General features: G+C 48.7%; 1 protein-coding gene across 1 annotated transcript in view; it reads right to left on the bottom strand.

Annotated features, from left to right (window-relative positions):
- Positions 1–25,638, bottom strand: part of LOC140462879 (PHD finger protein 20-like) — a 93,432-nt gene that overhangs the window by 12,939 nt on the left and 54,855 nt on the right. The window contains exons 11-17 of the mRNA XM_072556297.1: positions 24,682–24,963; positions 19,797–19,994; positions 16,146–16,238; positions 6,149–6,324; positions 4,818–4,917; positions 2,778–2,973; positions 197–617 (exon numbers count right to left, since the gene is read on the bottom strand). Coding sequence (XP_072412398.1) covers positions 197–617; positions 2,778–2,973; positions 4,818–4,917; positions 6,149–6,324; positions 16,146–16,238; positions 19,797–19,994; positions 24,682–24,963 — 1,466 coding nt within the window. The remainder of the gene's footprint in view (positions 1–196; positions 618–2,777; positions 2,974–4,817; positions 4,918–6,148; positions 6,325–16,145; positions 16,239–19,796; positions 19,995–24,681; positions 24,964–25,638) is intronic.

Here is a 25,638-nt window from a genome sequence, read left to right as displayed (position 1 = left end):
GGTAGATAAAACCTGGGACAATGACTACCTGGCCTATCGCTGGCTGGTGTGACCCAATAACATGGTGACCTTCTCACTAAAATCTGACCATGTCTATATCCCTCCAGATCACTAACAGCTGGCGCAGAAAGCTCCTCTAGTGAAATATCACCCCTCCCATCCCCAGATACAGACAGTTAGAAGTGAAACGACTGACCTTGCAGGAACTGGTTTCCTCTCGGCAAAACTGAATGTCAGATCTGCCCGAGTCGTCGTCGAGATTCCGCCCGAATCTCTCGGCCAGAGTCTCGTCTCCGTTCTCCCTCATCCTCCCGATCCCTTCATCCAGGGCGGAGTTGCGGGTCTCCACCACCAGCCTCTGCTCTGCTGCAGGGTAGTAGGCCCGAGGCTTCTGGTAACAGTGCTCGTTGGTGATGTAGGACTCCTCGATCATGGGGAGCCTGCTCGGCCGCTCGGCTGTGCCGTTCTGTGCCCGGCACGGTGTGCTGGCACTGGCGCTGACCGCGCTGTTGCTGTCCTCGCTGGGCGCACTCTGCCTCTCCCTCAGCTTCTCAAAGGCCGTTGAGGAGATTCTCCACGGTTTGCACCACAACTTCAGGTCCGGTTGGTCTTTATTCCTAGGGTGTCGGGTGGGGGGGAAACACAGACCATCAGCCCAGAAAGTGGGGTACTTGAGCAGGCTCATGATGTTGGGAGGTGAGGGGTTCCCAATCACCACAGGGAATCGCTCTGCCTCACCCAGTACCAGGTCACTCTCCTCTCCCGGTCCACACGGCAACCCACCCCCTGGTTATCATCACAGAGGGCACCACATTACAGTGGGTGGGCCCACAAGAGGTGGGGAGGGGGGAGGCAGCTCAACAGATACCCAGAGAGCGAAACAGGGCATCTCTGGGCCCCTGGATCCACTGTTCACACACCCACTGCTATAACCTCAGCAGTACCTCCTGACCTCACACATAGGCCAAACCAGGTAAGGGCAGTAAATGTCCTTTTCAGAGAGACATTCCTGAACAAGACCAGTTTCTACAACACTTGACAATGGTTACGTGGTTTTTTTTTGTCCAGATTTTATATTCCTGGTTCTGTTAACTGAATTTAAATTCCACCAGCTGGTGTGAACCAGTGACCTAGAGCATTCCCCGGGTCCAATCATGACCAATACAGTGACATTACTGCTCAGCCACCATCTCCCCAAGTACTCTCCTTGCTTTACTACGGCAGCTAGTTTGCATCCAGTTGGATATAGGAGAGTGCACATGTGCGAGTGTGTATGTGCATGCGCAAGAGTGCGAGTGTGCCCGTGTCAGTGGGTTCAGTTGGTGCTCTGTGCCTAGCACACTAGCAAACTCTCACTGTGCAGAAACCACAACAGTCACTGGCAATACCTGTTCATGGGTTTTCAAGGGGGAAAGAGATGGGTGTTCTCTTCTTATAGAGTCACACAGTACGGAAACAGGCCCTTCGGCCCAACCTGTCCACACTGACCAGGTTTCCTACACTGAACTAGTCCCATTCTCGTGTGTTTGGCTCATATCGCTCAAAACCTTTCCTACCCATTTAACTGTTCAAATATCTTTTAACTGTTGTAATTGTACCAACCACTACCATTTCCTCAGGCAGCGTGTTGCATACACACCAGCTTCTGTGTAAAAAAAAGGTTGTCCCTCAGGTCCCTTTTAAATCTTTCCCCTCTCACCTAAACTTATGCCCTCTAATTTTGGACTGCCCTACCCTGGGGGAAACTGATCTTGACTGTTCACCGTATCTATGCCGTTCATGATTTTATAAATCTCCATAAGGTCACCCCTCAGCCTCCAATATTCCAGGGGAAAATGTCACAGCTTATCCAGCCTCTCCTTATCACTCAAACCTTTCAGTCTTGGTCACATGCTACAAAATATCATTCTTTTTGTAGTTAATTAGTGGTTTCTAGCTTTCCAGTTAGCAACATCCTTCCTATAGCGGGGTGACCAGAATTGTATGCAATGTTGCCTCCATGAGTTTTTGTTTTATTCACTCAGGGGGCATGGCCATCACTGACTAGACCATATACTGCCCATCCCTAGCTGTCCTCAACCAGAAGTTTCATCCAGTATTCATTCATGGAATAATATTTAACCCAATCGGGAGTAAACCTGTGAGAGAAATCACCTACTAATCACACTTTCACACTCTATGACTCAAAGGTCACAGGAGCAGACCCTTGATAAAATTTCCATTTATACATCTCGAAGCCATCTTCACACGTTGTCGGCTTTTAGTAACTTGTTTCCAGAGTGAGAGGTTTTGATTCTGTTACTTTTTGTGGAGACAGAATAACCAGAAATCGTCGACAAAAAAGGAGCACTGACGTATCACCGATTCATCAAATGGTTTCGGGACCTCTGACAACACAAAGATACCACAAACATCGCCTGATAATAAAACCAGCACAGTTTACAGAAGCTGTAAAATGGAGTCCGTTCTCCTCCCACAGTCTCCAACATCTTGGTTGCACTCAGTCAGAACGGCTATCATGTTTCCAATCTGTCCCAAAGTTACTCTGCAGCATGAAGCTGGAAGATGAGGAGATTCCCCCCTCCCCACACCAACCCTCAGTCAATGAGGTGACACGTAATTCCAATCCGGCACTTTTCCTGCCTTGGTGATGTCAGGAGAAGCACGGTAGATAAAACCTGGGACAATGATTACCTGGCCTATCGCTGGCTGGTGTGACCCAATAACATGGTGACCTTCTCACTAAAATGTTAAAAACTACCGGCGCTCTGACTTACTGTAGGATGTATATCTTCAGCTGCAAGCCGTGCAACACCTCGATCACCTTGTGGACGTCCCCCAGTAGCTGGTGTGTCGAAATGATCTTCCCACTGTTCTGGTGGGAATAATTCTCTTTTACAAAGGTCAGGCCATGCATATGGCCACTGCTTAGCCACTCCTTGTCGTACCAGTACCTGGAGCTCAAACGCTGATCTACAGAAGAAATAACATGTCAATCAACTGGGACTGATCAAAAAAAGCTACTGAAAAGGCTACGAGTTAAACATTTCCCACCCTCATTCAAGCAGCAGAGAAATGAGTGCAGAGTTTCCATGAGGGTCACTATCAAGTCAAACAATCACCTGCGGCTCAGTGGATACCTTTCTACAGATCCTCAGGATGTCGTCCTGAGACTAACCATCTTCAGCTACTTCATCGATGACCTTTCCACCACCGGAAGGTCAGATGTTCAGCATCATTTGCAACTCCTCAGACACTGAGGTAAAAACAATGACTGCAGATGCTGAAAACCAAATACTGGATTAGTGGTGCTGGAAGAGCACAGCAATTCAGGCAGCATCCAACGAGCAGCGAAATCAACGTTTCGGACAAAAGCCCTGATGCTGCCTGAACTGCTGTGCTCCTCAGACACTGAGTCAGTCTGGGTCCAAATGCAACAAGACATGGATAATTTTCAGGTTTGGGTGGACAAGTACCCAGTAACATTTATGCCACACAAATCCCAAGAAGACAGAACCTAATCTGCTCTTGATATTCAAAGATATTATCTCTGCTGAATCCAGCACAATCAACATCCTGAGGGTTATCACTGACCAGAAACTGAACTGGACTAGCCATATAAATAGTGGTTACAGGAGGTAGGAAGACTGTAGTAAGTGACTCTCCAAAGCCTGTCCACTGACTACAAGGTACAAGTTAGGAGTGTGATGGAATACTCCCCACTACTCCAGACGGGTACGGCTCAATAACACTCAAGCAGCTTTATACCATCCAGGACAATGCTGGATTGGCACCACATCCAAACAATTTACACACCTTCCACCAAAAACACTCAGTAGCAGTGTGTGTACCATCTGCAAGGTACAACATGGAAATTCACCAAGGCTCTTTACACCATACCTTACAAAACCCATGCCACCACCCCATCTAGAAGGACAAGGGCAGCAGACACACGGGAACATCGCAATCTGTAAATTACCCTCAAGGTCACTGACTTGGAAATACATTTTGCACTCTTTTAGTGTCGCTGGGTAGAAATGCTGGAATTCCCGCACGAATAGCATTATTAGATTAGATTACTTACAGTGTGGAAACAGGCCCTTCGGCCCAACAAGTCCACACCGACCCGCCAAAGCGCAACCCACCCATACCCCTACACTTACCCCTTCACCTAACACTAGGGGCAATTTAGCACAGCCAATTCACCTAACCTGCACATCTTTGGACTGTGGGAGGAAACCAGAGGACCCGGAGAAAACCCATGCAGACACGGGGAGAATGTGCAAACTCCACACAGACAGTCGCCTGAGGCGGGAATTGAACCCGTGTCTCTGGCGCTGTGAGGCAGCAGTGCTAACCACTGCGCCACCGTGCCGTGTGTTTACCTACAGCAGGTGGACTGCAGCGATTCAGGACAGCAGCTCACCACCACCTTCTCAAGGGACAACTAGTGATGGGCAGGAGATGTCCATGGCCCATGAGTAAGCAAGTATTAACTGTATTCTAGTGAACATGTAAGATCCTATGACACTACTTGGACAGGAACTCTCTTAATCCTTAACCACGCCTCCACAACAGCTGAACACAACCATTATCGTTGACTTATGTCTTTTTAAAAATGTCATTCATGGGATGTGGGCATCACAGTGGGGTCTGAGCAAAATGTCTTCAGATGACCACCATGAGCCTCTGGATTATGAGAATGCAGTAAGATTATCACACTCTACTCCCATCCCCAGTAAACTATAGGCACTGTCCTGAACAACATGATACGTAAGGCATGCTGCTTTTTACATTCCTAGCTGGCCAGTACTCACCTGGTGGGTCCCTGCAGATATAACAAGTATAGGTTTCGGGCACGCTGTCCTCCAGTAGGCCCATGCAGACTCCGTGTTGCCAGCACAAACAATCCTCACACTGCCAAACAGGAGAGTAAGGTCAGTGAGTCAGTGAGGAACTCAGGACACATGCTCTGGTACCGCAAAGGGATAGAGCATTAACACAAGGATTTGACATCGCTCAATGTAACAGAAGCCTATCCTGTTTGGTTCTTTTGGGGTGCACTGAATATTATATATCAATGTCATCCATTCAGCCCATCAGAGATGTGCTGGTTTTTGTGAGAGTTATCCAATCTGTCCCTCCTCCCAGCTCTTTACCCCAAAACCTGGCAGATTTTCTCCATTGGCTACATGACCATTTTCCTTTAGCACCATTTTCTGTTCATATTAATGGCTTCCACTTCCGTTCTGAGATCGGTAGGTTCTTGGTCAGTTGGGGAATGAAGGGTTACAGGAAAAAGGCAGGAAAGTGGCCGAGGGGTATGTCGGATCAGCCAGGATTCAATCGAGGGGCTGAATGGCCTACTCCTGTTCCTATTGTTTATGCTCTTTCAGGCTGTGGATTCCAAATTGAAACAACTCACTCTGGCAAAGAAAAAGTTCTCATTCACCTGCATTTTCTAAAAGCAATTTGTTAAAATTGGTGTCCTCTGGTGCCTTGAAAGATTATAGTTTTTTATTTTTATAGTTTTCCAATAATTTTTATTGGAATCATTTGGGTACACTTGTCTTCTAGTATAATACCCAGGAATCAGTTTAGCTCAGTTGGCCGGATCGTTGATTTACAGAGCAGTGTGATGCCAACAGCGTGGGTTCAATTCACATAAAGGTCTGAGGTTACCATCTCTTCCCTGGAGTGGGGGAGTCCAGAACTAGGGGACATAAGTTTAGGGTGAGAGGGGAAAGATATAAAAGAGGCCTAAGAGGCAACTTTTTCACACAGAGCGTGGTACGTGTATGGAATGAGCTGCCAGAGGAACTGGTGGAGGCTAGTACAATTACAGCATTTAAAAGGCACCTGAATGGGTATATGAATAGGACAAGTTTGGAGGGACATGGGCCAGGTGCTGGCAGGTGGGACTAGATTGGGTTGGGATATCTGGTCGGCATGGACGGGTTGGACTGAAAGGTCTGCTTCCGTGTTGCACATCTCTATGACTCTATAACTCTCTTTCTCAACGTCTTCGCTTGCCTGAATCTGGTGACCCTCAGATTAAGTCACCACCAGTCACTTCTCTCTAATGAGGGAGCACCCCCTACGGTCTAGTAAGACTATGGCGACACAACAGCAAGTATTTTACCGATACCTGGATCATGAACTCGTTCTCTTCCTCCACCTCACAGATGCAGCGGACAATTTCTAATTGGCTGTCGTCGCCATCGCCAGTCTCATCGGGGTTTGTGGTCACATCCACGTCCTGACTGTAGTCGTCTTCGCTCCACAGCAGGCTGTCCGTCGAAGAGTCACTCGTTGGGTCGTCATCTGAAAGGTCTGACACATGGAGGACGGCTGTCACACGTGCTCATGGTAACAAGTACCAGGGAAGCACCCAGTTCGTTCACAACAGTGAAAAACGCAAATGGGAGAGCAGGCTCCAAGTGGTTTGCAAGTCTTTTGCAAAACCGGGGAAGCAGAGCACCGGTACATCAGCGGGAATCGAGAAAAAGAGACCCTTTTGGATCTGTACAGACTCTAAAAAAACACTTTGCTCTGTTGTAGTGTTACAGGACTCAAATTCCTTAGTGCACCTCTTGTGCATTCATACAGGAGATAACTGGGTAAACACAACTTCTTCATCTGCACAACTTCCTCTGCACTCTTGCCTCCTCTTACCTGTGGCTCTTACACCCAGTCTCCCTGCCTTCCCTGCTCTCACTCTCTGGAATTTCTCCTCCTCACAACCCTCCCCCCCCACCCCCCCCCCCATTGGCTTCCACTCTCTGGAACTCCTCTTGCCTCACAAAAACCCTATGCTCCTTCACCTCTCACTCCTCTTTCAGAACCTTCTGGAAAACCAATCATTTTGATTAGATTCCCAACATTATGGAAACAGGCCCCTGCTTCAGCCTCCGAAGAGTAACCCACCCAGATCCATTCCCCTATCCAATATTTACCCCTGACTAATGCACCTAACACCCATGGCCAATTCACCTGGTCTGCACATCTTCAGACTGTGGGAGGAAACCCACGCAGACACAAGGAGAATGTGCAAACTCCACACAGACAGTGACCCAAGACAGGAATCAAACCCAGGTCCCTGGCGCTGTGAGGCAGCAATGCTCACCACTGAGCCACTATGCTGACATTTGGCCACCAGGTGGCAGGATTTGTGGCTCATGTTCCTCCACTAACTTCATGTATATGTGCGCCATTGGTGACTGAACAGCGGGACTGCCCGAGGTCGTTCACCTTTGCAAGGAACAGTCACGTTTTGTTGAATAATTCCCAACGCACTGGCAACAATCCCATCCTCTCCTTTCCATCATCAAGTATGGAATGAGCTGCCAAAGCAAGTGGTGGAGGCTAGCACAGTTACAACATTTAAAAGGCATTTGGATGGGTATATGAATAGGGAGGGTTTGGAGGGAGATGGGCCAAATGCTGGAAAATGGGGCTAGGTTAAGTAAGGATAGCTGGTTGGCATGGACGAGTTGGACAGAGCTGTATATCTCTGGGTCTCTATCAACTGCCCCAAAGCAACCTCTCTTTTCGTTCGTACCTATTCCAGGGTTTATAAACGAGGTTTTTATTTATTGATCCAGACTGGATGGCGACCTGAAGATGCTGTGTATGATTCACAAATCTTCCACAGAAACAGACCTTCTTGGATTCTGAATGCCAGAGATATTAGATTGGCCTCAACTCGCATTAATGCTATTTTTGTTTCAAACTGCTGGCTCCAAATAATTCATCTGCCCGATTACGGAAGCTTGCACGTTTTAGAATTCCAAAAGGTTGCTGCTGAACCACAAGAACATAGCGACGGGAGGCCGGGTTTAAAGCAGTAACTTACTTCACTGCAGCCGTGTGGTTAGAAGGTTTTCGCTAGAAAAGTATTTTGTTTGCTGTAAAACTCTAGGGCAGCTTGTGGTTGAGGTGAAAGGTGCGAGCTGGAAGCAGGAATTAACCTGATGCCTCTGTCACTATCCCATGCCGAGATGGGACTTGAACATGGGCCTTCTGGCCCAGGGGCAGGGACGTTACCACTGCATCACAGGAGCCTTGAAAAGCTTCGCCGTCACCCCCGTTAAAACTTATAAACGCAAAGCGAAAGGCGAATAGGGAGAGCTGGCGGAGATTGCCACATACACCACAGCCTCGGAACGTTTTGGGGTTGCCTCGTGTCAAAGTTGCAAACTGAACCAGCTGGGTTCCCCAGCGCAGCTCAGCAGCTCGTCAGAAAGTGCAGACCTCGCTGGTTGTGCAGGAGTTGCCCTTTCCACATTGCACAGCACCTCGGCAGCAGGGAGATACACGACAGCAGTCTCACATGATACAGTGCAACAGGACCTGCACCTGCTACCCCTAACCCCGGTCTATAAATTAGATAGAAACTTTCTGGTCGCTGCTTTCAAATTACTCCTCCATAACTTGCAAATCGGGCATTGATCCGAAACTGCAGACTACATTAAACTTCCATTATGGTACATTTAGATGTTAATCTAAAGATGACTATGTTTAATCACCATGCATGTTCCTTGATTCTTCAATATAGCAACCCCATAACACACAGCTCACTGTCTCTCGACATTACACTGAATACCAAGCTGTGCCAGCTTTAATGCTCCACTTGATTTCCCTTTTACCATTGAACCACCACAGAATCCCTACAGTAAGGAAACAGGCCATTTGGCCCAACAGGTTCACGCTGACCCTCCAAAGAGTAACCCGCCCAGACCCATTCCCAACCCTATTACTCTACATTTCCCCTGACTAATGCAGCTAACCTACACATCCCTGAAGACTATGGGCAATTTAGCGTGGCAAATTCACCCGACCTGCACATCTTTGTGGGAGAAAGCCGGAGCACACAAAGGAAACCAACACAGACAGAGGGAGAAGGTGCAAACTCCATACAGTCGTCCAAGGGTGGAATCAAACCCAGGTCGCTGGCGCTGTGAGGCAACAGTGAACCACTTGACCTTAAAATCAACCTTCAGCAAACCTCACTAGTACAACTTGCTGTCCATTCTCCCACAGTATTCCATAAATACATCTTCTCAACTATTCCCTGTGACAGCAAACCCACTGTCTAAACACTCACTGGGTTAATATATTTTTCTTAATTTCATGTTAGCTTTACAATGATGGCTTCCTGGCTTGAACATTCTCACCCCCTCCCCCCACAAAAGGAAATACTTTTCTCTATGTTTGCCCCGTCAACCTTTTGATCATCTGAAAGGTCATCCATCAAGGAAGCTTCGGTCGGCACTTTCAACATTTTGAGAAAGTCTCATCAATTTGCGAAACACTTTGCTTCACAAATTTACTCTTTTGTGGAACGTGGGTGTAATTGTCACCTACCCTGAATTAACCCTGAACCAGGCCGTTTCAGGGGGCAGCTAACGGTCAACCACATTGCTGTGAGGCACACGTAGGTCAGACTAGGTCATGTAAAGATGGCAGACCTCCTTCCCTGAAGGACATTAGTGAACACAGAGAGGTCGTGTCTTTACACCATTTAATCACAGACACCATTACCAGGACTAACATGCAGTTTTAGATTTTATGGATTGAATTTTATTAATGGAATTTAATTTCCACCACCCACAACGGGATCTGAACCCTGTTACCAGGGGATTAGCCTAGGTGGTAAAAACCCTTTATTCCTGATGAAGGGCTTTTGCCCGAAACGCCGATTTCGCTGCTCCTTAGATGCCGCCTGAACTGCTGTGCTCTTCCAGCACCACTAATCCAGATTAACCTGGGTGGCATGGTGGCTCAGTGGTTAGCACTGCTGCCTCACAGCGCCACGCACCGGGTTTGATTCCAGCCTCGGGTGACTGTCTGTGTGGAGTTTGCACATTCTCCCCATGTCTGGGTGGGTTTTCTCCGGGTGCTCCAATTTCCTCCCACAGTCCAATGTTTGCAGGTTAGGTGAATTAGCCATGCTAAATTGCCCATAGTGCTCAGGGGTGTGTAGGTCAGGTGCATTAGTCAGGAGTAAATGTAGAGGAATATGGTAGGGGAATGGGTCTGGGTGGGTTACTCTTTGGAGGATCAGTGTGGACTTGTTGGGCTAAATGGTCTGTTTCCCTACTGTATGGATGCTATGATGAAACCTTCTGGATTACACATCCAGTCACATAACCCCCCCCCACCCCCAGCAAACGCTCGCTCCTACTGGAATACAATACAGGGCATCAGCATTACACTACTTTACAGAAAATGTGGTAAAAGAGAAAAAACGTCGGGTCACCAACCGTCAAATTTCAGCCCTTCTATGTAGTATCCAGAGTCAGCACTGCGTAAGGACGTATATTTATGAGAGAAGGGATATTTGTAAGAGGACGACGATCTGGTTGAAGGGAACGTGGATTTTTTCGGCGGGAAATCTCTGGAGACATCTACGTTCTCTCACTGCCAGAAAACTCTGCGATCAAAGAATTCGAAGAGGTCAGCATAATCTGCCCAATAAAATCGCACAAACTGGACCAAAGTAAAACACAAAAGAGGGGCAGGGAGATAATGGAGGTGGCAGTGATGTGTTTGGGACTCTTTTATTCCCCGCATTAATTCATGAGATGAGGGCATCACAGACTGGGCCAGCATTTATTGCTCATCCCGAATTGCCCAGAGGGAGGTTAAGAGTCAACCACATTTCTGTGGGTCTGGAGTCACACCTAGGCCATTGTACTCTTTGCTACCTTCCCCCACCCTCCTCTCTGACCTATCACCTCCATCTCCACCCCATTCACCTATTGTACTCTTTGCTACCTTCTCCCCAGCCCCACCTCTCCCATTTATCTCTGCACCCTGGAGGCTCCCTGCCTCTATTCCTGATGAAGGCTTTTCCAGCACCACTCCAGTCTAAACTCTGGTTTCCAGCATCTGCAGTCCTCACTTTTGCCTGTAGGGCCCAGACCAGATAAGGATGGCAGTTTCCTTCCCTTAAGGGCATTAGTGAACCCAAAGTGGTTTTTCTGACAATCACCAATGGATCATGGTCATCATTGGACTCTTCATTCCATTACTGATTCCATTTTTTAAAAGTTGGATTCAAATTCCACCATCTGCCATGGTGGGGATTCGAACCCAGATTCCAGAGCATTATCTGGGGTCTCTGGATAAAGAGCCAAGTGCTAATACCACTAGGCCATTGCCTCCCCCAATACCAAGTGCTTAAAACAGCAGTCCCAGGGAAGGCAAGGGACGCATGCCCTAGCCTGTGGGGTGTGAAGCACAGACTGGAAAAGCTCTGTGTGGAGACATCAATCAGAGGCTGGACACTGCGTAAATGCTGCAGGGAGGTGGGGGAGGGAGAGAGAGAGGGAAGGTGGGAAGGAGGGAGGGAAGGAGGGAAAGTAGGATGGAGGGGGAGGGAGGAAAGGTGGAAGTGTGGGGAGGGAGGGAGGGGAGGGAAGGAGGAAGGGAAGGAAGGAATGAGGGGAGTGAGGGAAGGTGGAAAGGAGGGAGAGAGGGAAGGGAGGAAAGGAGGGAGAGAGGGAAGGAAGGGAAAGAGGGGAGTATGGGGTGGAAAGAGGAAGGGAGGGAAGGAGGAAAGGGAAAGGAGGAAAGGGGAAGGAGGAACGGGGAAGGGATGGTTGGGAGGGAGGGAGGCCAGGTGGGAAGGAGGGGAGGGAAGGGGTGAGTTCTGATATCCTCCCACCCCACCAGCTGGAGAGGCCCCAGAGCTGTCAGCCATGTCAAAGGAACACACAGATGGACACACAGACACAGACCCACCCCCCCGACTGAAGCAGCCCCCCCTCAGACGAGGGTTACCCAACACCCAGCTCCTCGTTAATGCTCTCGCGATACTGAAGGATCCTGTCGTCTTACTCATTCACGCCAAAGCTTTCCCCATTTTCCACCAACATAGATATTCTCCTTCCACATCCCACTGGCCATCCAGTTCCACATCCATTTTAATTAGCTAATCTACACAGTTAACCTTTCTCCATCTGACAGGAGACGAGGAACCATAATTAATTTGAACTCGAACACCTGACGTTTTGACCTGAGCAATATTTTGCAGTATTCTGTCAATAATATTTCCGGGGGAGTAAGGCAATGCTCATCACTCAGGTTCAGCATTGAAAATCCAGAGTGAAGTTCCCTTGTGCGCTAGCAGCATGCAGCCTCATGACCAACTGAGAGAGTAAAATCTCATCTCCTCCATCTCAGAGGTGGAAAAGTTCATGACCTCCGATGCTAGCCAGCCATCTACACGGAAGGATAGAAGATAGGGTCTGGAGTAGGCCATTGGGCCCATCAAGCCTGCTCCACCATTCAAAGTAATGATGGCTGATCATTCGGTTCAATATCCTCATGCTCCCCTCTCCGCATCTCCCTTGATCCCTTTAGCCATAAGGGCTGTCTCTCCCTGCTTCTTGAAAGCACATCGTTTTGGTCTCAATGACTTTCTGTGGTAGAAAATTCCACAGGCTCACCACTTTCCAGGTGAAGACATTTCCCTCAGCTCAATCCCAAAAGGTTTGCCCCTTTATTTTGATAACAATTCCATCAATGGGAATTGGACTGCAATTTGAGGGACAACTGTACAGGAATGGAAATGGGAACGCTTTTTGAAATGTATTTACTCTTTCTCTGGAAGTGGGCGTCACCGAGGCAAAACCAGCACTTGGTGCTCATCCTGAGCTGCCCTTGGAACTGAGTAGCTCACTAGACCATTTCAGAGGACAGCTAAGAGTCAACCACATTGTTGAGAGACTGGAGTCATGTATAAACCAGGGAACAATGGCACATTTCCTTACCTAAGAGTCATGAGATGGGATTTTATGACAATTAATGACCGTTTTACCATCATGGAGACCGGCTTTTAGTTTCCAATTTACAACTGAATTTAAATCCCACCAGCTCCTGAGGTGGGAATTGAACCTGGGCCCCCGGAGAAGTAGCCAGGATTACTGGATGATTGAACCTGAGGACAGCAGCTCCCCCTTGAGGCTGGTGTGATGAGGTGTAGCTGGTGAATAAGGTGTTACGAGAAGGCAGAGTCAGGACATGAATAGATAAGAATGGGGGTCATTTTCTGCACACTGAGCTCAATATGGAACCTCTACAAACTGCACAATTGCGCTACCTGCTGTCAGAGTCACAGAAGTACACACAAATGTAAATTCATATCAAATCCTAACAGAAGCTAACTGTGAAACAAAAGCTATCTTTTTAAAACTTCCTAGCATCAAAAACTGATTGTAAAGGATTAATCAATGGATAGAAACGCAAAGTTAGCTTCAGCCTGGCTCAACATTTACTCTCCATGTGGGCAAACAGTTTTAATCATAGAAATATAGAAAATAGGCCATTCGGCCCTTCGAGCCTGCTCCACCATTCAATACAATCATGGCTGATCATCCTACTCAGCCCCCTGTTCCTGCTTACTCCTCACACCCTCGTACTCTTTGATCCCTTTAGATCTAACAACAATATCTAACTCCTTCCTGGAAAAATATTCAATACTCTGGCTTCAACCACTCTCTGTGACAGAGAACTTCCACAAACTCTCACTCCTTGGGTGAAGAAATTTCTCCTCATCTCCAACTTAAATGGCCATCCTTAAACTGCGATCTCTTGATTCTGGACTTCCCGGTAATCAGGAACATCCTTCCTGTCCAGCCCTGTTCAGATTTCATCGGCTTCCGTGAGATCCCTCCAACATTCTTCTCAACTCCTGTGAACATATTCCGAGCTGATCCAGTCTCTCCATGTCAGTCCTGCCGTCTAAGGAATTAATGTAGTGAACCTTCCCAGCATTCCCACTGTGGCATTCCCCTTTCTCAGGTAAAGAGATCAAAATTGCACACAATAATGTTACTTCACCAATGCCCTGCACAACCGCAGCAAGATGTCCCTACTCCTGTACTCAAATCCTCTCACTATGAAAGCTAACATACTGGTTGCCTTCTGAGCACTGACGCACTCCTTTCCCATATCTCTTCCAATCTCACCTCAAAGAATAAAACAACCTTTATCCATCTGTTCAGACATGCTGTGATAAGCCTCCAAAAGTGGGACTTGAAGTCAGACCTTCTGGCTCAGAGGTGGGGACACTACCTCTGCACCACAAGACCTCAAGCCTGACCGTATACCCAGTGACCTGACAACTCTCTCGACTGAACAGGTTTGCCCAGACCTCCTGGATCTCAGACAAAAAGCAAGATGTTGTGGATGCTGGAAATCTCAAATAAAAGCAGGAAGTGCTAGAGAAACTCAGCAGGTTTGGCAGCATCTCTGGGGAGGGGTTAACATTTCTATTCTGAAAGGACTCTTCTTCTTCAGAAGAAAGAAGATCTGAGGAAGGGTCACGCAGGACCTGAAATGTTACCTCTGTTTCCCGGTGCTGGTGAATTTCTCTAGCACTGTGAGATTTTATTCTTGGGATTCATTCTGTGGCCCTTTGTTTAGGTTTCCAGTAATCAGCTTCTAGCGTTCCAGTCAGCATTGTCAATACTTCACCATATAATTCCATAATATTTTCGTTAATTAAACATCATTTTTAAACAAATTTGCATTGTCCATTCATTCATAAACTGAGTGACTGTGATGCAAGGAGAAAGTGAGGACTGCAGATGCCGGAGATCTGAGTCAAACATTGTGGTGCTGGGAAAGCACAGCTGGTCAGGCAGCATCCGAGGACCATTCCCGATAAGGGCTCCTGCCCGAAACGTAGATTTTCCTGCTCCTCGGATGCTGACTGACTGGCTGTGCCTTTCCAGTACCACACCTTTTGACTATGACGTAAGCTTTAAATCATCTCTGCATCTATCCTACTGCCGGGGACCTGTATTAGCCCAGTATATTGAAGTCCTATTAAAGCTATGAAAGGCTTATACATTCTAGATAATTTGTTATGAGGTCTGAAGACCACAAATTGGTTTTAAACGCTTTGTTAATGCGAGTTCCTGCCTGTAATATCGCATCAACTTTATTTGTGTCTCTGCCCCACCCAATCCCTCTACTGTTATCACAGCACTGTTCCTAACAAAACACACAGCGCTATTTCTTATATACAAAGCAAAAGGCATCATCTCAGGCAAAGATTCCTGACACTCGATTTCAGCCAAGATCCTCAGACAGCACCTTCCAAACCCACGACCACTTCCATCTAGAAGGACAAGGGCAGCAGAAACACAGGAGAACCACCCACTAAGTTCCCCTCCGAGCCACTCCCCATCCTGACTTGAATATATACTGCCGTTCCTTCAGTGTTGCTGGGTCAAAATCCCAGAATTCCCTCCCTGAGGACACTATGGGTGAACCCACAGCAGGAGGGCTGCAGCTGTTCAAGAAGGCAGCTCACCCCCCACCTTCTCAAGGGGGCAACTAGGGACGGAGAACAATTGCTGACCCAGCCACGCCCATGTCCCATGAGAGAATAAAATACGAAACATGTTAGCCCATTCACCAGTTGTCTCTTCATCGCCCCATGCACTAAATAATGACAGCAATTTTAGCCATTGCGCGCTCTCTCTCTCTCTCTCTCTCTCTCTCGTGCTTAACTTCTGAATGCATTGTCAGCCCTTCCTCCAGTATCTTATCAGCAGCCAATCCCTCAGGGATCAGTGACCTGACACTGCAAAAGGCAATTGATCGGTGATCAAACGCCAACCTTCAATCTGACACAAAGATGGGGTGGTATGGTGGCTCAGTGGTTAGCACTGCTGCCTCACAGCGCCAGGGACCCAGGTTCAATTCCAGCCTCAGATGACTGTCTGTGTGGAGTTTGCACATTCTCTCTGTGTCTGCGTGGGTTTCCTCCCACAATCCAAAGGTGTGGAGGATAGGTGGATTCACCATGGGAAATTGCCCACGGAGTCCAGGGATGTGTAGGCTAAGTGGGTTAGCCATGGGGAAATGCGGGGATAGGGGTCCGGGTGGGATGCTCTTTGCAGTTTGGTGTGGACTCGAAGGGCTGAATGGCCTGCTTCCACACTGTAGGGATTCTGTGATGAGGGACTGTGAAAGAGATAGGTGAGATATCAGACAAAATCACATTGAAAGGCAGCACATGATTAAGGGGCTGAATGGCCTCCTCCTGTTCCTAGGGGTTGCTTGGTTGCTTCCTGATCTGCTCTGTTGGATATTTACCGTCACAAACATTTTCACAAACAGCTCACCACATTTGGACTTCTTTTTCTTCTTCTTCTTTTTCTTCAGCTTGACCTTCAGGAAATCGCGCAGCTTCTTCTCTTTGCTCCTCTCCCTTGACCCTGCACACGGAGACACCGCAATTACTTCAAACCGAGGTTTTGGGTGGGGGTGGGAACGGAACCGCTCACCCAGTCACTGCTGCATGTATGGAGCACCCGCTTTCAGCACCAACATGGCGCAGTCCAAAACCCACCCGCACAGCTGTCCCTCAGCAACAGTGCAGCCCGTACGCAACCTGGGGGGGGAGGGGGGGGGGGGGGGGGGGGGGGGGGGGGGAGTGCAGCAGAGCATATGCATTTTCCAGTATCACACCTTTTGACTATGACGTAAGCTTTAAATCATCTCTGCATCTATCCTACTGCCGGGGACCTGTATTAACCCAGTATATTGAAGTCCTATTAAAGTTATGAAAGGCTTATACATTCTAGATCATTTATTATGAGGTCTGAAGACCACAAATTGGTTTTAAACGCTTTGTTACCCCAGTATACTCGATTTCAGCCAAGATCCTCAGACAGCACCTTCCAAACCCACGACCACTTCCATGACCATAACTGGGGTATTACGTCCAGGGTAGCTCAGTGGTTAGCACTGCTGCCACACAGCGCCAGGGGCACGGGTTCGATTCCTGCCTTGGGTGACTGTCTGACTGTCTGTGTAGAATGTGCACATTCTCCCCGTGTCTGCGTGGGTTTCCTCCCACAGTCCAAAGATGTGCAGGTTAGGGTGGATTGGCCAAGCTAAATTGCCCATAGTGTTCAGGGATGTGTAGGCTGGGTGGGTTAGCCATAGGGGTGGGGTGGGAAATGTGGTGCTGGAAAAGCACAGAGGGTCAGGCAGCATCCACGGGGCAGGAGAATTGACGTTTCAGGTATAATTCCTGATGGAGAGATTATGCCCGAAATGTCGATTCTCCTGCTCCTCGGATGCTGCCTGACCTGCTGTGTTTTTCCAGCACCAACTGTGATCTCCAGCACCTGCAGTCCTCACTTTCCCCACAGGGAACTGAGGTGGATTGATCAGTCGTGATCAAACTGAACGGTTAAGTGGGCTCAAAGGGCCGAATGGCCTACTCCCACTCTTGTTTTCTTTTGCAACTCATTCAAAGTTCAGAGTGACAGGACGGATACAGGAAGGATGATCCCCTGAGCCGGGGTGGTGGGGGCGGAGGTCTGGAACCAGGGACAGAGCTTTAGAAGCAAAGGGAGGGGGGAATGGGGTGTTAGAATGGGGAGGGGAGGGGGAAGAGAGCATTAGAATGGGGAGGGAGAGCGTTAGAATGGGGGGGGTGGGACAGAGAGCATTGGAATGGGGGGGGGAAGAGAGCGTTGGAATGGGGGAGAAGAGCGTGTTAGAATGGGGGGAACAGAGCATTAGAATGGGGGAAGACAGAGCGTTGAAATGGGGGGGAACAGAGCGTTGAAATGGGGGGGGGGGAAGAGAGTGTTAGAATGGGGGGTAGAGCACGTTAGAATGGGGGGGGACACAGCATTAGAATGGGGGGGGACACAGCATTAGAATGGGGGGAATAGAGCATTGGAATGGGGGGGAGAGAGTGTTAGAATGGGGGGGGAAACAGTGTTAGAATGGGGGGGGAACAGAGCGTTAGATTGGGGGGGGAACAGAGCGTTAGAATGGGGGGGGGAAGACAGAGCGTTAGAATGGGGGGGGGAAGACAGAGCGTTAGAATGGGGGGGGGAAAGACAGAGCGTTAGAATGGGGGGGGAAGACAGAGCATTAGAATGGGGGGGGGACAGAGCATTAGAATGGGGGGGGGGACAGAGCGTTAGAATGGGGGGGGGGACAGAGCGTTAGAATGGGGGGGGGGGACAGAGCGTTAGAATGGGGGGGGGGACAGAGCATTAGAATGGGGGGGGGGACAGAGCATTAGAATGGGGGGGGGGACAGAGCGTTAGAATGGGGGGGGGGGACAGAGCGTTAGAATGGGGGGGAGGAACAGAGCGTTAGAATGGGGGGGGGACAGAGCGTTAGAATGGGGGGGGGACAGAGCGTTAGAATGGGGGGGGGGAGAGCGCGTTGGTGTGTGGGGGGGAAAAGAGTGTTAGATTGGGGGGGATGGACAGAGCACGTTAGAATGGGGAGGACACAGCATTAGAATGGGGGGGGAACAGAGCGTTAGAATGGGGGGGGAACAGAGCGTTAGAATGGGGGGGGAACAGAGCGTTAGAATGGGGGGGGAACAGAGCGTTAGAATGGGAGGGGGGGAAGCTGTGTGTTGGAATTGGGGAGGGTATACAGAGTGTTAGAATGTTGGGAGACCATTTAGGGTTAAGAGAGGGACAAACGCATATACTCCGAGGGTGGTGAATCGAATCCCCTGCCTCACGGAGCTGGGCAAGTTCATATCCCTGTCATGAAACGATCAAAGGGGGAGTGGGGATAGTGCAGGACATTGTGCTGAAGTAGAAGATCAGCCGTGAACACAAACAAATGGCAGATGGGATTGAAGGGCTGAATGGCCTACTCCCTCTTAGGCACCAATGTTGGCTGTATCTCATCCAGAGATCTGAGCAGGATAGTCAGGCTGGGTTGGTGCAAGTCTCCGTATCCCTAACCCCATAGCGTGAGGGGCACAGTAACAAACAGCATGTGTGTGTCTGTGGGGGGGGGGGGGAGAGACCCCTGTTTTAACGCTTTCATGAGACATTGACATCAGAGGAAAAGAAAGCAGGTCTTCCATTTGCTCCCCATCCCTGACTGCTATCTTGGGGGGGGGAGTCAGACACATTGCCGTGGGTCTAGGTGTAGGTCAGACCGGGTAAGCGTGGCAGATTTCCATCCCTAAAGGGCATGAGTCAACCCGGACGAGTCTTCTTTTTTGGAAAACAACAACGGACGACAGTGTTTGTGATCCATCTCTGATACTGGCTCTCTATTCCAGATTTAAACTCCACCGGCTGTGGTGCTGGGCTCTGAATCCATGGCCCCAAGGGTTTCACCTGGGTCATGGGATTATTCACCCAGGGCAGTGCCGTTAGGCCCCAGGCTCCTCCTGTACCACACAGGCTGCCATTGTCCCACACAGCTATACGCAGGATGGAAACCTGACCAGCAACCTCACGCATCTGTAAATATATCTGTTACATTACAGCCACCAGGACACAGTCAGTGATTAACAACGGTGAGGGTGGCAACGGGTAGGTAACAGCTGGATGATCAGAAACTCTGTGCCAACTTTGTGCATTCAGCAGGAACCAAATTACTGGTTGCTGGAATCTGTACAGAGAACAACAAATGATAGAGACCACAGCGAGTTAGACAGCATCCTTAGGGAGAGAGAGAGAGAGAGAGAGAGAGAGAGAGAGAGAGAGAGAGAGAGAGAGAGAGAGAGCGCACGAGAGAGAGGGAGAGAGAGAGAGGGAGAGAGAGAGGGAGAGAGAGAGAGAAAGGGAGGGAGAGAGAGAGAGAGAGAGAGAGAGAGAGAGAGAGAGAGAGAGAGAGAGAGAAAGAGAAAGCTTTGAGTCGAGATGACTCTTCATCAGAGCTGATGTTGGCTTACTCACTCTCTGCAGATGCTGCTTGAGCTGCTGTGATCTCCAGCATTTAGCATTTCAGAGCACATCCGCACCGACGTAGATACTCTGCAGATAACTCACCGCTTTCCCGGTCTTGCAGCTTCTGATGCGACCTCTCGGTCGGACTATCCTTGCTCTTCTCACGGAGCGAGAGCCTGGACTGTGCCGCGATGTCCAGAGAGGATGGTGTCGATACCCGCCGTTTCTCCGCCAGCCTGCCAGGTGGGAGCTCAGCGCTGGAGGACTGCGAGCCCCTGTGAGACGCTTGCTGGGACCATTCTGCAGGAGAGCCACAAACAAGCACACAGGTCAGTGTCCGTGTGGAGACGGCTGGTGCACACAGGAGGGAAACAGACAATCTCCAGGGAGCACCACTGCAGCGCTCAGTGCACACAGGGAGCTGTGGGTTGATAAAGTTCTGTAATAACTCAGCAATCACCATCTCTGTGTCAGGTCATTAATTCAAATCCCGTAAAACAGCAAAAGAACTCACTGGGTCAAACATCACTGTCTACACTAGGAATTCTGAGAGTGAGAGAGCAAGCGTGTTTGAGAGACTGTGTGTGTGTGTGTGTGTGTGTGTGTGTGTGTGTGTGTGTGTGTGTGTGTGTGTGTGTGGGGGGGGGGGGAGGTGTTTTTGGGGTAGTCGAGTCTTCAGGTGGGGGTGGGGAGCTCTACGTCAGCAACGGCCGTTCTCGAGCTCAGATCGTGTTATAACGACTGAGTGCTCTCCCTCTAACGGGCCACCGCCATCATGTCTACCCCTCCCTTCCCCCCTCACAGCCCATCCCCCAGCCCACCCTCACTGAGAGGGGTGGGGGGTGAGAAGGAGGGTCTAACAGCATTTCTCTGCCTCAAAGGGAGATCACAGCTGGTAACAGGTTTGGGGAAGCACTAGCCTAGAGTTACACTTCAGGCAGCTCTCTGAGGGAATACCACATTCTCATTGGCACTGTGTTTAAGATGAGGAAGAAATCAAGGTAGCTTTGGGAGTGCAGAAAGGATCCTAATCAAAGCTTCAAGATTAGAGTGGTGCTGGAAAAGCGCAGCAGGGCAGGCAGCATCTGAGGAGAAGGAAAAGCAACGTTTCGGGCAAAATCCCTTCATCAGGAAGCCTTCTGCAGTACTCACTTTCGCCCTGTATTCAAAGCTTAGCAAAGAATGAATTGGTCACCGATACCAATCTTGATACGTGCGCACTAACACATACAGAGATTCTCCTGCACTTTAAATGCAATTCATTAAAGAAACCAAAACTGAAGGTGTCCATTCGGGCCCACGTCTTTGCTGGAGTAGTCCAAATCCCCTCAGCTCCGAGACAAGGAAAAACACTCATCTCCACCCCTCTCTATTTTTTGGCCAGTGGCTTTTAAATTGAGCTCATAACCCACGAACTATCTTCCTCCATCGAAATCTCCCATTACCTTGCAAACCTTGAGTTTGGTCGCCATGAAACGGTCTCCATACCAGGACGGATTCTCCCAAGCTCTGACCCACACTGGCCCTCACCCTCAGTAACATCCTGATCATCCTCCTTGACAAGATGGTTAGGGGTTTGGATAGGGTTGACCATGAGAACCCTTTTCCATGTATGGAGTCAGCTATTCCGAGGGGGCATAGCTTTAAATTAAGGGGCTGTAGGTATAGGACAGATGTTAGGGGTGGATTCTTTACTCAGCGAGTCGTGAGTTCATGGAATGCCCTGCCAGTAGCAGTGGTGGACTCTCCCTCTTTATGGGCATTTAAACGGGCATTGGATAGGCATATGGAGGATAGTGGGCTAGTGCAGGTTAGGTGGGCTTGGATCGGCGCAACATCGAAGGCCAAAGGGCTGTATTGTTCTATGTTCTATGAAGGTAGTTTGGACATTGCTTTGTTAAAACTTCTCTGTTAAAACCCTCCTAAAGCACAAACACCTTTACCCGAAATACAGGGAGCATAGTGCAAGGCGGCAAACAATTACTTCATCCATCATGTACTCAATTCAATGCATCAAATCAACCTTACCAGCCCCAAAGAGAAACCACTCATGTTTCACTGTTACTACACAATTCGAAACATTCTCACCACACAAATTCACAAGGACAAAACCTATAAACTAACAGCACCAGACGTTTCTCAGAGTATGAAAGTCTCACACACCCACTATAACCATTCACTGAAACCCCAGTGGAAGAGAGGCTCCTGTAGCTCTGACTGAGAGAGTGGCACACACGTCTGATTACACACAATTCTAAATACCAGCAAAATTGCCAAGCAAGGAGCTGCAGTATCATCGTCTCACATCCAGGATAGTGACCAGACCATGGTCTGAATCTATACCGATAGCAGTATGAATTAGAGGGCCCGCTGAGATATACAGTGCACTGTGCCTGTGAACTATCCAGTTAGTGGAGCTGGAAGAGCACAGCAGTTCAGGCAGCATCCAAGGAGCAGCGAAATCGACGTTTCGGGCTTTTGCCCGAAACGTCGATTTCGCTTCTCCTTGGATGCTGCCTGAACTGCTGTGCTCTTCCAGCGCCACTAATCCAGTATTTGGTGTTCAGCATCTGCAGTTATTGTTTTTACCTCGCTGAACTATCCAGTTAATCCCACCTCCCCATTCATCACCCAACGGCACTACCAACTCTGCCCCCTTTCACTGAAAGGCAGCACGAGACATTGGAAAGCTCGTGGAGGGTCTGCACAGAAATCTCTGGAGAGGATGGGACAGCATTAAATCGGGCAGCGTTGGCTGACCAGTCCCGAGTGTGCTAGTAGCCTGGTTAGCAACAACCGGAGATAACCAGTCGAGCTTTTAATGTGGCTCATTCATGCTCAGCAGAAGCAATGTACATAGATAACTGGAATCATTTTACAAACAAAATATTCGACATTTTGCGTCTTTTTGAACTTCGAAGGAGACTGGGAAACTTTCAGTGGCTCAGTGTTTTCCCTACCACAACAGCCTGGCCAATCTAAGGGGAGGTAGTGCTGTAGCGGCAATCTCACTGGCTGGTAATCCAGAACCCCAGGCCAATGTTCTGGGGCAGGGGCTTCTAATTTCACTGTGGCAAATGGTCAACTGAAATCAATGAAAATCTGGGCTAAAACATGTAGCCCATAAAACCACTGTCGATTGCTATAAAAACCCTCCTGGTTCACTAATGCCCTTTAGGGATGGAAACTGGTCTGGCCTACATGTGACTCCAGACCCACAGCAACGTGGTTGACTCATTAACCACCCTCTGGGCAATCAGGGACAGGGCAGTAAGTGCTGACCTAGCCAGCAACACCCAAATCCCATGTATGAATAACATTTTTTTTAAAAATCTGCACTCTTTTCCCCTGGTATGAACTGTTGTCATGGACTGAACTTTGGCATTCACACTTAGGAGAAGCAGTGGCCTAGTGGCATTATCGCTATAGACTATTAATCCGGAGGCCCGGGTAACATGGCAGTGGGTGGAATTTGAAATCAAAACAAATCAGGAATTAAGAATCTAATGGTGGTCGTGAAACATTGTTTTTTGATGGAAAAGCCCAACTCGCTTCATAATCTGTGAGTGACAGAGAAGTCCTGGTTCACAGATCTGCCATCCTCACCTGGTCTGGCCTCTATATGATTCCACTCTCTCAGCAATATGGCGGTGTATTAAATACCCTCTGAAAGGTCAGAATGAATAGGAAAGGTTTGAGGGATATGGGCTGGGTGCTGGCAGGTGGGACTAGATTGGGTTGGGATACCTGGTCGTCATGGACGGGTTGGACCGAAGGGTCTGTTTCCATGCTGTACATCTCTCTGACTCTAAGTCACACAACACCAGGTTACGGACCAACTGCAAAGCTTATGATTCCAAATCAACCCACTGAACTATAAGTTTATGTTGTGTCCAGTCCAACACCAGCACCTCCACATCAGTGACCCTCTGAAATGGCAGAACACATTGAAGGGGCAATTAGGGACAGACAACAAATGCCAACCTAGCTGGCAGTACCCACATCCTCTGAGTGAAAAGCATTTCCTAATGAGCGTCAGGGCCATGACACTCACGCACGGCCCTCTGCGTTACCAAGTCGAAAGCATGTATTTAAATCATAGAAACCCTACAGTGCAGAAAGAGGCCATTTGGCCCTTCGAGTCTGCACCAACCATCTAGCTCACTTTAAATAGCAAGTCTTTTCTGAACTTTGAAGTAAACTTCAAGTACAGGCTCAGCTGCCCGAATGAAAAGGCTGGGAGATGAGCAGCTCCAAAATAGATACATGTAGCAAATGGATGTTAAAGGATACCCGAGCTGTGGTTGCTGTTTTGACAACAGTATAAATTTAACCAATCAATTTAAATTATGCCCAGGATACTAAAATCCAATCAAGTTTGTATTTTATTGTTTTGACACCCAGAAACCAATCAAATTATAAGAATTTAATGGGTCAATGGGGGGTATAGAAAATGTAAGCATATCAAAAATTGCTGAGAGAGAGCAGCTGCCATCGATCAGTTGAGCAACTGCCGGTGGGCTAACTCCCCATCTAACATCTCGCTCTCAAAGAAATGGGAAAACACTCTCTATCAAAGGTACCTTTTCGTGTTAAACGTACTCACAGTAAAATGAAAGACGATGACCCAGGGAGATCATCAGCTGGAAGAGGGAAGACAGTGGAGAAGGTAGAGACTGTGTGGACTTGAGATTAAGTTAAAGTAATGTTTGAGAAGTAAGCAATTGGAAAATCATATTTTTTTTTAAAGAGAGTTCGGGTCAGATAGTAAGTAGTTCAGAAAAGGGAGGCATTTGTGAATACTTTTGTTTAATGTTCACTCTTAGAGTTAGGAAAATAAATTGTTATTTTTCTTTAAATAGCGGAAGTTGGGAGTTCTCGGTCACTCAGATTATGAAGCGAGTTGAGCTTTTCTGGGTGTTTGGTTTTAACTAACAGAGGGGGTCAACCTCCACTTCAAAATGCTCTGTGACGGTCAGATACTCACGTAAACAGCCCGAGGTGGTGCGCCGTCGCTTGGGGCTGTCCAGCAGCGAGTCGCTCTCCGATGCGCAGGAACCCCGTGTCTGCATGCTCCTTTTCGGGGAGCTGGGATCCGGCTCGGCCTTCTCCATGCCGTGGTAGTACTTCATGTGGTAGTGCAGCATTTTGGCCTTACGGAAGGCCTTCGAGCACTCTGGGATCTTGCACTTGAACTTGTTGTGGTCCAGCTCGATGATCAGCGCCTTGGGGGGCAGGTGGTTCTCAGGATTCGGAGTGCTGCTCGTCACTGTCCAGTGAGGGGAAAGCGGGGAGAGACAGAGAGACAGAGAGAGAGACAGAGAAAGAGAGAGAGTGTGAGTGAGTGAAAGACAGAGTGAAAGACCAGAGAGTGAAAGACAGAGAGAGTGAGAGAGAGAGTGACAGAGAGAATGAGAGAGAGAGAGAATGAGAGAGAGAGAGAATGAGAGAGAGAGAGAATGAGAGAGCAGCGAGGGGGCCAGGAAGATAAACACACAGCTGTGAGATTATTTTAAACTCCCTCTCTCCATCTCCATCCACCCCTCCCACTGTGTAACAACTAAAATGCCAGCAATTCAGACAGGAGTTAGGATCAGCGCGCTATGACAGTTGTTAGAGGTCAGTGTCAAGGGTTAGAGGTCAGTGTCAAGCAAGGCAGCACTCTGCTCGCCCAGGTCAGCAGTGACACTCAAAACACATCTCTCCAGAATAGGTTAGTGGCTTTCAGGTCATCAGAGGGACCAATGATCACTACGTTCCCTCCGTATTCCCCACCCAGTCACTCTCCACAGCAGCTGATGATATTTACTGAAAATTGAGAGTCTGGTCAGGAAGGTGATTGTCCAAGTGCCAGGTCAGTTTATACCGAGTGTTACCTCACCTCAGGCAGGGTCGACAGGGTGGGGGGACGTCCACCGTGACCTCAGCCAATGCCTGGAATTCA

Source organism: Chiloscyllium punctatum, chromosome 37, assembly GCF_047496795.1.
Source record: "Chiloscyllium punctatum isolate Juve2018m chromosome 37, sChiPun1.3, whole genome shotgun sequence".
NCBI classification, from domain to species: Eukaryota; Metazoa; Chordata; class Chondrichthyes; order Orectolobiformes; family Hemiscylliidae; genus Chiloscyllium; species Chiloscyllium punctatum.
This window is presented reverse-complemented; position numbering and strand designations above follow the sequence as displayed.